The following is an 11,228-nucleotide window of genomic DNA, read 5'->3' as shown; positions in this document are numbered from 1 at the left end:
AAAGTCTCATTCCTTTATGGAACAGGTTAGAAACTGAGTTTGAGAGAGATTTAGTGTCTTGATCAAGTTCTGAAGGGCAGAGGTGGGTCCAAAAGGTGGTCACCATTTCATTGGGTGAAAATGAGTTGTGTTATTGGGGCTGGCACACACTAGCAGACTGAGGTATGCCTTGGGCTACACAACTGCTTCCTTATAAGGCTGTGGTCTTTGCCCTGTCTGAGTTAGTCACAGTTATAGAGGAATACATTTTATAGGCAGTTTTTTCTGGGCTGGAAGGCATTGGCTCCTAGAGATTACCTCTGATGCTCTTTCACTATTGAAAACACTTCAGACAACTGTATTTGGAAAATTAAGGGGCATGCTTATATGCCACGGTGAAAAAGTTAAATCCTTCCCATCTTTGTGGTGGGTGCATGCCAATGCGCAAGCACTTTGGAAAGCATCTGTGTGGTCTGGTTGTTTTGAAATGACAGGAAACACTGGTCCTTTGAAAAATCAGGCTTTTCTCAGGCCCAGAAAATAGACACTGGACTGAAAAGGCGTTTAGACCCCAATTCTGGGCCTTGTTTGGTGCAGGTTTACAAAGGGATGAGAACGTTTTTCAAAGAAAGCGCCGGCCACGGGACTCTAGGACCCAGAGGCTGCGCGCGGAGCCAGCAGGACCCGCTAGATCATTTTGGGGTCCTAACGCGAGCTGTGGCGGGGCCGCGGGTTCGCGGCCCGCCCGGGGACTGTCGCCACAGAAACGCCGCGGGCATTGCGACGCGCGGGCGGCGCACGGTGCGCGTGGGCGTGTCCCAGCGGAGCCGCGCTCTAGCCCCAGCCCAGCCCCGTCGCTCGCCCCTAGGCCCAGCTCCAGAGTCCAGGCCCGCCGGCGGGTCCCGGTGCCCTCGGCGGCGACGCAGGTCGGGGACGGGCATGCCGGGGGGCCCCTTGGGCCGCCGCGTCCGCCGCTGGTGCGAGCCGCTGACGCGCGGAGATGAAGTTCCCGGGCTCGGTGCTGGCGTCCGTGTTCCTGTTCATGGCCGAGACGACGGTGGCACTGTACCTGAGCAGCACCTACCGCTCGGCCGGGGACCGCATGTGGCAGGCGCTGACGCTGCTTTTCTCGCTGCTGCCCTGCGCCCTCGTGCAGCTCACGCTCCTCTTCGTGCACCGCGACCTCAGCCGCGACAGGCCGCTCGTGCTGCTGCTGCACCTGCTGCAACTCGGGCCCCTCTTCAGGTGCGTGCGGAACCCCGACCTCTGCCTTCCACCTGCGCTCCCGGGGGTGGGAGGGTATGGGGGGAGGAACTCGGCCTTCCGGTAGGGACAGGTGGCTGGACCAGGGGCTGCGCCCGCCCAGCTCCCCAGCCCCACCATGCCGGCCCAAGAATGAGGCAGAATCCTGGGATAATGGTAATAGAGCTGAGGCATACTGCATTCTGTTGGATGGTACCATATGAAATTGCCAATCTTCCCTGAATTTGACCAACCCAAACGGCAATTTCATGTGCCTCCATCTCGTAAAACACGCTTTTTCTGCAGTCATGTGAGCTCTGGCAGGATTGGTTTATGTCGTCACAAACCCTTGGGAAGTGTGTTCTGAGTCGCCGTTATAGCCAAAGAGTGTACAGGTTATTTAATTTATTTTCTTTATCATATGCATAGCGCCTACTGTGTGCCAGGCACTGTTCCTAGTTCCTTTATTTAGTTCTCATACAGAACTCTAGAAATCAACGCATCATTCTTGTCTCCTGGTGTTTTTATGAATATGATGGGGAAACATGGGCTTGTAGAAATGTCTTCTGGCCCGGGTCAGCTTATAAACATGATCATTAAAGCTCCTACACAATGTGCCATGAAGACAAAAACCTGCTGTGTGTTTAGTAAAGATAAACTATTCCTTACATCTCTGGAAACTAATTTGTATTAAACAGCAAGTAAAAATACATGGTAATGAAGTGGACTTCCGTTTATCTAAGGTTCTTTCTCTATCAGAAAAACAAAACAAAGGATATGTGTCTAGATTAAAAATAATTTATAACATTGAACTTTAGCCATGAGTGACAGAGGAATTTGAAGCGATAGGAAGGGAAGAGACACACCTCAGCTGTCAGAAAATGGAGCTAGCCAGGAATTTTTACTACAAGGAAATCTCTCTCACACACACACACACACAGACACAGAAATACACAAAGTCTAGTAGCAAGATAGATTTTACAATGCCCTATTACAAAAATTTTCACACTTAAAGACAACCGTCCCCGCTGGCACTCACAATATTGACTTGTAGTTTACGCACAAAACCAAACCAAACCCATTGCTGTCAATTCCGACTCATAGTGACCCTATAGGACGGAGTAGAACTGCCCCATAGAGTTTCCAAGGAGTGCCTAGTGAACTCAGACTGCTGACCTTTTGGTTAGCAGCCGTAGCACTTAACCACTGTGACACCAGGGTTTACAGTTTACACAGTCATGACAAACTTGGTGAACAAGCTTCTCAGCCTCCAGAAGCCACAGAATCCTAGAAAGGCAGAGCAACAGGTACACTGGCAGGAGTAAAAAGTTGCTACTGGAGTCTTGATAGCCAGGGAAGAGTCCCCAGGGGGGTGGGAAGGAAAGGAAAGGGAGAGTGTAGAGGTTAAAAAGCCCTGCAACCCAGAACCATTTAGTGCCAGGAGAGCTAACCCTCCCTAGCCGAATAGGCCCTGTAGTCCTGATTATATTCCAGCTCAGTAAAATAACTGTGATCTGACTTTGGGCAAGACACTTAGCATTTTTTAACCTCAGTTTCCTCATCTGTGGAAAGAAACATTAATGTTCATGATGTTTAAGTGAGGTTACAGAGAAAACGGAACTGACATTTCTCAAGTGCTTCTCGCGCTAGGTGGTCTGGCAGGTACTTATATGGCCCAGTTCACTGAATCCTCACCACGAGGTAGATGTCATTGTTCCCATATTATAGATGAGGAAAATGAGACCCCAGATCACATTCACACAGCTTCTTAGAAATGGAGTCAGGTTAATTATGCTTCCTATGCTCTGTGTAAGAAGGCAGAGGAGTGTGCCATATATTTTATAAATAGTTGTATGTTAAATTAAGAAGAAGTTGGGTCATCTAGGCAAAATTTAAAAAAAAAACACAACCTAAATGGTCACCCAAGTAAATTATAATACCCTATCATTGCTGCCATTTAAAATACATATAAATACTAAGCGTAACCGCAGACAAAGCTAACAATATAACATTATGTATAAAAATGATATGGAAGATATAAACCTGAGCTCAAAGAAATATACTAAGATGTTAAGAGCAGTTATTTCTGGATAGTGGGGTTGTGTATGATTTTAAGTTTCACCTAAAAATATGGAAAGTATATAATTTTTCTTTTATCATATGTTTTTCTCTGTTATTTTTCATTTTTTCAATAAAAAATAGTTTAACTTTATTAAAGAAAGAAAAAGTTTGGTGCTTTTAAGTGATAACTTCTCAGTTATATAGAAGGTTTCAACAGAAGGTTCTGAGTGGCTCATTGGCTTCCTAGGGGAAAAACAAAACATAAAAAACCAAAGCAACAAATAACCCCCTTCCATTAACAAAGACTCATTTTAACACAGCTGATTTATTTCAAGGAGATATTGGACTCATGATCTTAGAGCCGATATATACAAAATGTGGTTCTAAGCTTCTTAGCTTCCAGATAAAAAGAAAAGCAATTTGCTGTTGTATATTAGCATGACTTAAATCTTACTCAGAGTTCTTCCTGCTGACTATTTGATTCTGTTTTAACTCTTAGGACATCAGCTTTACACACGTATCAAAATTATTTTCCCCAAACAAAGGAGAGTCATGGTGTGTCTCTTCCCCCTTACCAATTGGACTTAGTAATATTTTGGAATTGTTTTTGGAAAGTGTAGCTTGATTTACCTTTGAGTGGGTAGTACTAGCCAAACTCCTACTTTTTTTAGGTGAGATACTGTTTTTGAGTTCATTCATTTAAGCTGTAATGCATTAACATACTGTAATGATTTCGGGCTAAATACTACAAACTAGGCCCCCACTCCTCCTTCCCTTTGGGGAGGTGCTGGGAGAGGACCCTGTTTCATTTATATCAGTCTTCTATTTAAAACTGTAGTTGCAGATTGTATGATTGTTTCCTCATTAAGGCTGGGATCATATTCTCGGGTTTGAATGATATGAACATTAGATAAGGCCTTCAGTTAATGTGTGTGTGTGTGTGTTTTCTATTTTAAGAAAAATCCTATTGTGGATAATAGGTATTCTGGAAAACAAAATAAAACAAAACAAAGCCAAAAACCCTGTTACCAAAAGAACATTTAAACAAATGTTGCTATTTGTCATTCTTCTATAATTATATTGTTTTACAAGTTAATTGGAGAAAGAATAAATATGTTACAAGCTCAAGGAATTTTTTCCTTATTTTTTGTGACTGGTATAATGAGGAAAATGGTATATGAAAAATCTGAGTTTATAAAATAAAGGGTAAGAAGTTATAATAATCTTTATAGAATGTTGTAAAAACAGTTCACCATAGTATTTCTCTCTATAGTAAACTTTCAGGAGAATTTAAAATAATAATAGCCTACATTTGAAGAATTTTTTTTTCATTTCAAGAATGCTTTTACATACAGAATTTAATTTCATCCACTGTAAAACTGTCATTATCTCTTTTTTTTTTTTTTTTTTTACAGTTGAGGAATTGAGACTCACTGAGATTTAGCAAGTGGCTTTACAAAGGTCACATGGTGCTTTCTATTTAACCAGTTTGGTTTTTGTGTGGCCTTGCAGAGTACATCTGTTATACGCAGATAATGGACCTTATAGGAATTCATAATCAGTATTTCTTTTGAAAAAAAAGTATTTTTATCAATCACCTTAGGGGACTCTGGTACCACAACTTATTCGTGCTGGCACCAACACGCATGGTTTCAGCTAAGGAATAAATTCCTTCAGCTATAGCTATGTGATACTTGAAAAATGGGATAAAGTGAAAAAAAAAAAAAGGATCAGCCTGTTGATTATCTACATCAAGCATCAGCAAACTATGCCTCAGAGGCCAAATCCTTTCCACTGCCTGATTTTGTAAATAAAGTTTTATTGGAACACAGCCATACTCATTTGTTCAGTATTGTCTATGGCTGCTTTTGTGCTACAGTGGCAAAGTTTAGTAGTTGCAAGAGAGACCATGGCCTGGAAAACCGAAAACATTTACTCTCTGGCCCTTTACAGAAAATGTTTGCCAACCTCTAGTCTACATGATACTGAAAAGCAACCTTGAATTATTTTGATGAAAATATCTAATTTATAGCCTTATTTAGACAACCTCCCAAGCAAAAAACAGAGTTGGGGTAATTGGATAAGTCTTGCAGAATTCCAAGAATAGTAGTTTGTTTCTTGTTAGTTATCTTAACCAGTGGCATTGGGAGGTCTTAGGCCTTGTTTCACAAATTTATTGAATATAAGTATTCAAGGACAAATGTGTTAATTAGCTGGGAAAAACAGTGGATTGGGAGGCGGACTACATGGAATTTAAGGTCATCTCTGCCATTAACTCATTCTGGGACCTTCCTCCATATTCACATCTGAGGTGAAATGGGTCCCCACTGGTTGATCACTGAAGTTCCATTTCATCTACAGTTCTGCAAATGCTTCCTCTTCTACACATCCCTTTCCTCAGCACCTGAGACACTTGCTTGTTCCTGTGAACCCTTGTTTCATTCATCTCTTAGCATATGCTGGTGTTTCTTCTTTTTCTTTTAATGTTTAAAAATTCTAAGCTTGATTTTATTATGCAAGTAAAACACGTTTGTTGAAAGGAAAGAACAACAGAAAACAGATAAGCACAAAGAAGAAAACAAAACCTCTAATTTGATTGCCTAAAGAGAACAATTCTTAACGTTTTTTTGTATAGCCTTACTAATATTTTTAACAGTGGTATGCTGCTACACCCTGATTTGCAGCATTTACTGATTTCCGTGATGTAAATACTCCCATCACAGCCAATTTCAAGACATAATGGTTTAACTCAGTTGGCTCAACTGACTCACAAAATTCAGGACTATTTAACAGTCAACTCTTGTGAGTCAGTATGAGCCAGCTCAAGCACTCCACTGTTTGCATATATTTATATAGTACATGTAATTTGTGTATATTTATATAAATACATGTAATTTTACAAAAAGTGGAATTAGATATATTCTGTTCTAATTTGTTTCTTTCACTTAGAAAATATGACCAATACCATTATATATCAGTAAATGTGTATTTATATCATCAGTTTTAAGGACCGCATAGTGTTTCATTGAATACATATATTATGATTTATTTAATCATTCTTTTATTTCTGAAACCTTTAGAGTATTCCTTGAATTTTGCTATTATAAATAATGCCATGATACAAGAATTTGTGTTTCTTGCAGTAGGGTTTGTAAGTGAGAAAATATTTTATAAACTGAAAGTGGTATGTAAATATTAGTTGTTTTTATTATTTATATTCATTATATATATGTCTCTTTTCCAATTTAGATTGTGAACACCTCCAAATGAGACAGGGATATACAGCTGTCTTTGCATTCTCCGCAGCAGTTAGCAGAATATGTCTGCATTCAGCAAACATTTGAGAGATAAAGACAATGATCAGCCTGTTCTGTCTTCTACCCTTTGTTTTGGTCAGTGGTCCAACAGTGTGAAGTGGCCAGGCCTCATGTAGTCCTCAGTCATAGATCTGAGTTTTTCCTCAGAGTAAATTCACTTGAACCAGTTGGGCTTGAATTCATGACCTGAACTTCATAAACATTATTTTCAGCTGCACAAACTGGTCCAGGCTGCTTTACATGTTTTCATGTAATAATGTGTCTATGACCTTATGGACAAAATGTAGCATATAAACCACACACACACACACACACACACACACACACACACAGAGGCACATGCACACTGCTATGGACCTTCTTCCAGGAACAAATGAAGAAAGGTAACAATCACAAAATATGTCTGCTTTGTACTCATCAGAGAGGTTCCTGCATCTTCTCTCTTACATCAAGCTTTATTTTATTATTTCAAATTATAAATGTGTTCTCGTTGCCATAGTCACCTCAGGGCAAGAGTACAAAGTTAACATTCAATAAAACAGATGAAGCCATAAAATCTTCCGGCAGCATTATAAGTTTGTTATGCATATTTGGGGGAGGAAAGTCCTTTAACAATTTTTAAACCTAAGGCTATGAGCATTTCTTCTCACTCCTAGAGAAACCCATTTTTCCCCCAGCATTTTATTATGAAGGATTTCAAACAGAAAAGTTGAAAGAGTTGTACAGTGAATACCCTAGTACCCATCTAGATTTCTACAGTATAACATTTTGTTATATTCCCTTTTTATACATCTTTTCAAGAGCCCTGATGGCACAGTGGTTAAAGTGCTTGGCTGCTGACCAAAAGGTGGCTGGGTTGAACCCACCAGCCACTCTGTGGGAGAAAGATGTGGCAATCTGCTCCTGTAAAAATTACAGCCTTGGAAACCCTATGGGCAGTTTCTACTCTGTCCTATAGGGTCACTGCAAGTCAGAATCGACTTGATGGCAGTGGGTTTAGTTTTGTTTTGATTATTCATCCCTCCTCTATTCATCGATCAATACATCCTTTTTACGCACTTTGAATTAAATTACAGACATCAATTCTTCGGCATCTAAAGTATTACCTAGAGTTAAGTCCAGTTTTAAAATGCAGGTATTCTGTCAGTGTAGAAGAGGTCACTGGCTGAGGCTCTGTCCCTAGGGCAGGCTTGAAATTTCATAAATAAGACATAACTGGCAGGCCTCCAGGTGTGATTGACTGTAGCCCTGCCCCCTAAGGGCTTATGGGAACAGAGAGATAGGTAATGTGTGTGGTCTTCTAGGGGAATGCTGTATGGCAAGCTGCTCTGTGTTGAAGGATCCCCGACCATAGCTTCTGCTTTAACTGGGACAGTTTGGGGTTTATCTGTAGGATGTGGAGTGTTTATATGTTTATTATCTCTTCCCTTTGTAACAATGTGGTAAGGTAGGTATTATCTGTTTTATAATTGAGGGAAAGGACTCGGGTTAAGTGACTTGCCCAGGGCTGCACAACTAATACATATCATGAAGGGGAATTTAACATTTTTCTGTGGTACTGGAGCCTGAGCCACTTCCCTTGCTCGATTTGGCTCCCTTGCCTCAGTGGCTTTTAGTGTCACCTCTCGATTTGCTTCTCACTTAATTGCCACTGGCCTGCAAGCCTCAAGAGGCCTGCCTGCTAAGAACTGGTTCTTGGAGTGGATAGTTTTAGAGGAACGGCTAAAGTCCAGAGTAATTAAATCAAGGCTTTGAGAATCAGGCTCAGTGTAAGCAGGGTGACTAAGAAAAGACAGTCCAGTCTGCCTCTGAATAGCATCACTCGCTGATTTGTTTCCAGGTGTTTTGAAGTGTTCTGCATCTACTGTCAGTCAGGCCATGTGGAAGAGCCTTATGTCAGCATCACCAAGAAGCGACAGATGCCCAAAAATGGCTTCTCAGAAGAGATTGAGAAGGAGGTGGGCCAGGCAGAGGGCAAGCTATTCACCCACCGATCTGCATTCAGCCGGGCATCGGTGATCCAGGCTTTCCTAGGCTCAGCTCCCCAGCTGACTCTGCAGCTGTATATAAGTGTCGTGCAGCAGAACGTCACTGTCGGAAGAAGTATGTATGGTTTTTCATTTCTGCCTGGGTTTGGGAATCAAAATGGGAAGCAGAATATGCAGTTCATTCTGTTTCAGGTGAAACCTATTTATATATGCATTCAATCCTGAGTCTCTGTTCAGCTACTAAGCCCAAAATTTTGTAAATTAAAATAACAACTTTTATTTTACTTGTGAATCTGTAATTTGGGCAGGGCTCAGAAAGGATAGCTTACTATGCTTTATTTTATTCAGTGTCATTTGGGGTGGCTCAAATATGGGGAGCTAGAATCCTCTCAGGAGTCCTGGTGGTGCAGTGGTTAAGAGCTTGTCTGCTAACCAAAGGGTCAGCAGTTCGAATCCACCAGCTGCTCCTTGGAAACTCTATGGGGCAGTTCCACTCTGTCCTATAGGGTCACTCTGAGCTGGAATCGACTCAACAGCAATGAGTTTTTAATGGGAGGATCCTCTCAAGGAGCCCTGGTGGTGCAATGGCTAAGCGCTTGGATGCTAACTGAAAGGTTCGCTGTTCCAACCCCCCAGTGGCTCCCCAGGAGAAAAGATCTGCTCCTGTAAAGATTATAGCCTAGGAGAAACCCTATGGGGTAGTTCTACTCTGTCCGTAGGGTCATTATGAGTTGGAATTGACTCAATGGCACACAAGAAGAAGAATCCTCTGAAGGGTCATTCATTCACATGTCTTGTGGTTGATGCTGGCTGTTGCTGGGGGCCTCAGTTCTTCTCCATTTGGTCTCTCCACGTGGGTTAGTTTGGGCTTCCAAGGGTGAGTGTCCCAAGAGCAAGAGAGGGTCAGGCAAATGCCATATCACCTTTCGTGACCCAGCCTTGGAAGTCACCCAACATCAATTCTGCTGCATTCTATTTGTTGAAGCAGTCACAAAGTTCCGCACATGTTCAGGAGGAGGGAAATAGACTCTGCTTTTTGTTGAGGAATGGCAGGATTCTGGAAGATGGTATGAGATTCAGATAACCGCTGTAGCTATTTTTGGGAAATACAGTTTGCCATAGGCTAAACGTACTTTTAGATCTGTTTGGATTTCGCCTCTAGCTTTCAGTGATATTTCTAAACCAGCTGAGACAGTTGGTTTTAACAACTTCTTTGTGGTGAATGATGGATTCAAGGCTACTCTCCTGTCTTCTTGAAGTTCTCATCAGTAGATCAGTTTTTGTCTATTTGTTTGTTTGTTTTTTAATTGTGGTGAAAATATACACAACAAATATTCACCAGTTCAACAATTTCTATGTATATAATTCGGTGACATTGATTACATTCTTCATGTTGTGCAACTATTCTGGCTATCCTTTTCTAAATTATTCTACCATAATTAACATAAATTCAGGGCTCCCCTAAGCAAAACCTCCCTCTCTCCCCCTTCTTCCTATCTCTAGTAGCCACTAATAATCTCTGGTTTCTATATATTTGCTTATTTCGTGTAAGTAAGATCATACAGTATTTGTCCTTTTGCACCTGACTTCTTTTGCGGAGCATGATGTTTTCAAGGTTCAGTCATGTAGTGGCATGCATCAGGCCTTCATTTCTCTTTATGCCTCAGTAAATTCCGTTGTATGTATATTTGGTGTTTTGTTTATCCATTCATCTGTTGATAGACATTTCAATTGTTTCCTTCCTCATTTTGGCTATTGTGAAAAGTACTGCAGTGAACTTTGGCGCTCTTGCTTTCACTTCTGAGTATATACGTAGGATTGGGATTGCTGGCTAATATGGTAGTTTCATGTTCAACTTTTTGAGGAATCAATAGGTTGATTAGCTTTTAAATGAACACAGTTTTATAACCTTAGGGCTAGTCTTACATCATCAAATTGAGGGCAGGTTTTGGTTAAGCCAACTTTCCAAAAACCTCTACTCGAAATGGAAACAAGTGAAAAGCCTTCAAGTGAGAAGGGAAAATAACCCCTTCCAAATATTAAAGTATGGGTAAAAGAAAACTAGATATTCTGATTAAGTTTTACTAGAGATAAGCAAAAGTGAGTTAAAAGCCTAAGTTGTAAAAAAAAATATATATAAGAACATATAGTATTTGGAATTTTGAAAAATCACTGTTATTGATTTCACTCCCCTGAATTTTATCCTCTTTCTGTCTGTATTTTAGGCTAGATGGTAAAAGGTCTTAATTTATGAGTGGGTTGCAGAGTACTCGCATGTCAGAGCTCCCTCTTTTATCCAGGTTACCTGGGGTGACTACAATTCTTAAGATATGATGTTAGGACCTTAAGCTAAGGTCTTGGACCGTGATGGATTAACATTTATGTGAAAATGCCTCCCACAGCCCCAAGCAAACAGTAGGTGCTTGTCATGGTTTGAATTACATCCCCCAAAAAATGTGTGTATCAATTTGGCCAGGCCATGATTCCTGGTATTAAGTGTGGTTTTCCTATATGTTGTAAATCCTGCCTCTGTGATGTTAATGAGAGAGGATGGGTGGCAGTTGTGTTAGTAAGGCAGGACTCAGTCTACAAGATTGGATTGTATCCTGAGGCAATGTCTTGAGATATAAAAGACAGAAGT

At 41.0% G+C, this 11,228-nt stretch overlaps 1 protein-coding gene across 1 annotated transcript in view; it reads left to right on the top strand.

The window, feature by feature from the left end:
* The first annotated feature begins 907 nt into the window (after positions 1-907).
* Positions 908-11,228, top strand: part of XK (X-linked Kx blood group antigen, Kell and VPS13A binding protein) — a 50,212-nt gene continuing 39,891 nt past the window's right edge. The window contains exons 1-2 of the mRNA XM_004376943.2: positions 908-1,224; positions 8,440-8,702. Coding sequence (XP_004377000.1) covers positions 980-1,224; positions 8,440-8,702 — 508 coding nt within the window. The 5' untranslated portion in view covers positions 908-979. The remainder of the gene's footprint in view (positions 1,225-8,439; positions 8,703-11,228) is intronic.

Source organism: Trichechus manatus, unplaced genomic scaffold (genome assembly GCF_000243295.1).
Source record: "Trichechus manatus latirostris isolate Lorelei unplaced genomic scaffold, TriManLat1.0 scaffold00046, whole genome shotgun sequence".
NCBI lineage: Eukaryota > Metazoa > Chordata > Mammalia > Sirenia > Trichechidae > Trichechus > Trichechus manatus.
This window is presented reverse-complemented; position numbering and strand designations above follow the sequence as displayed.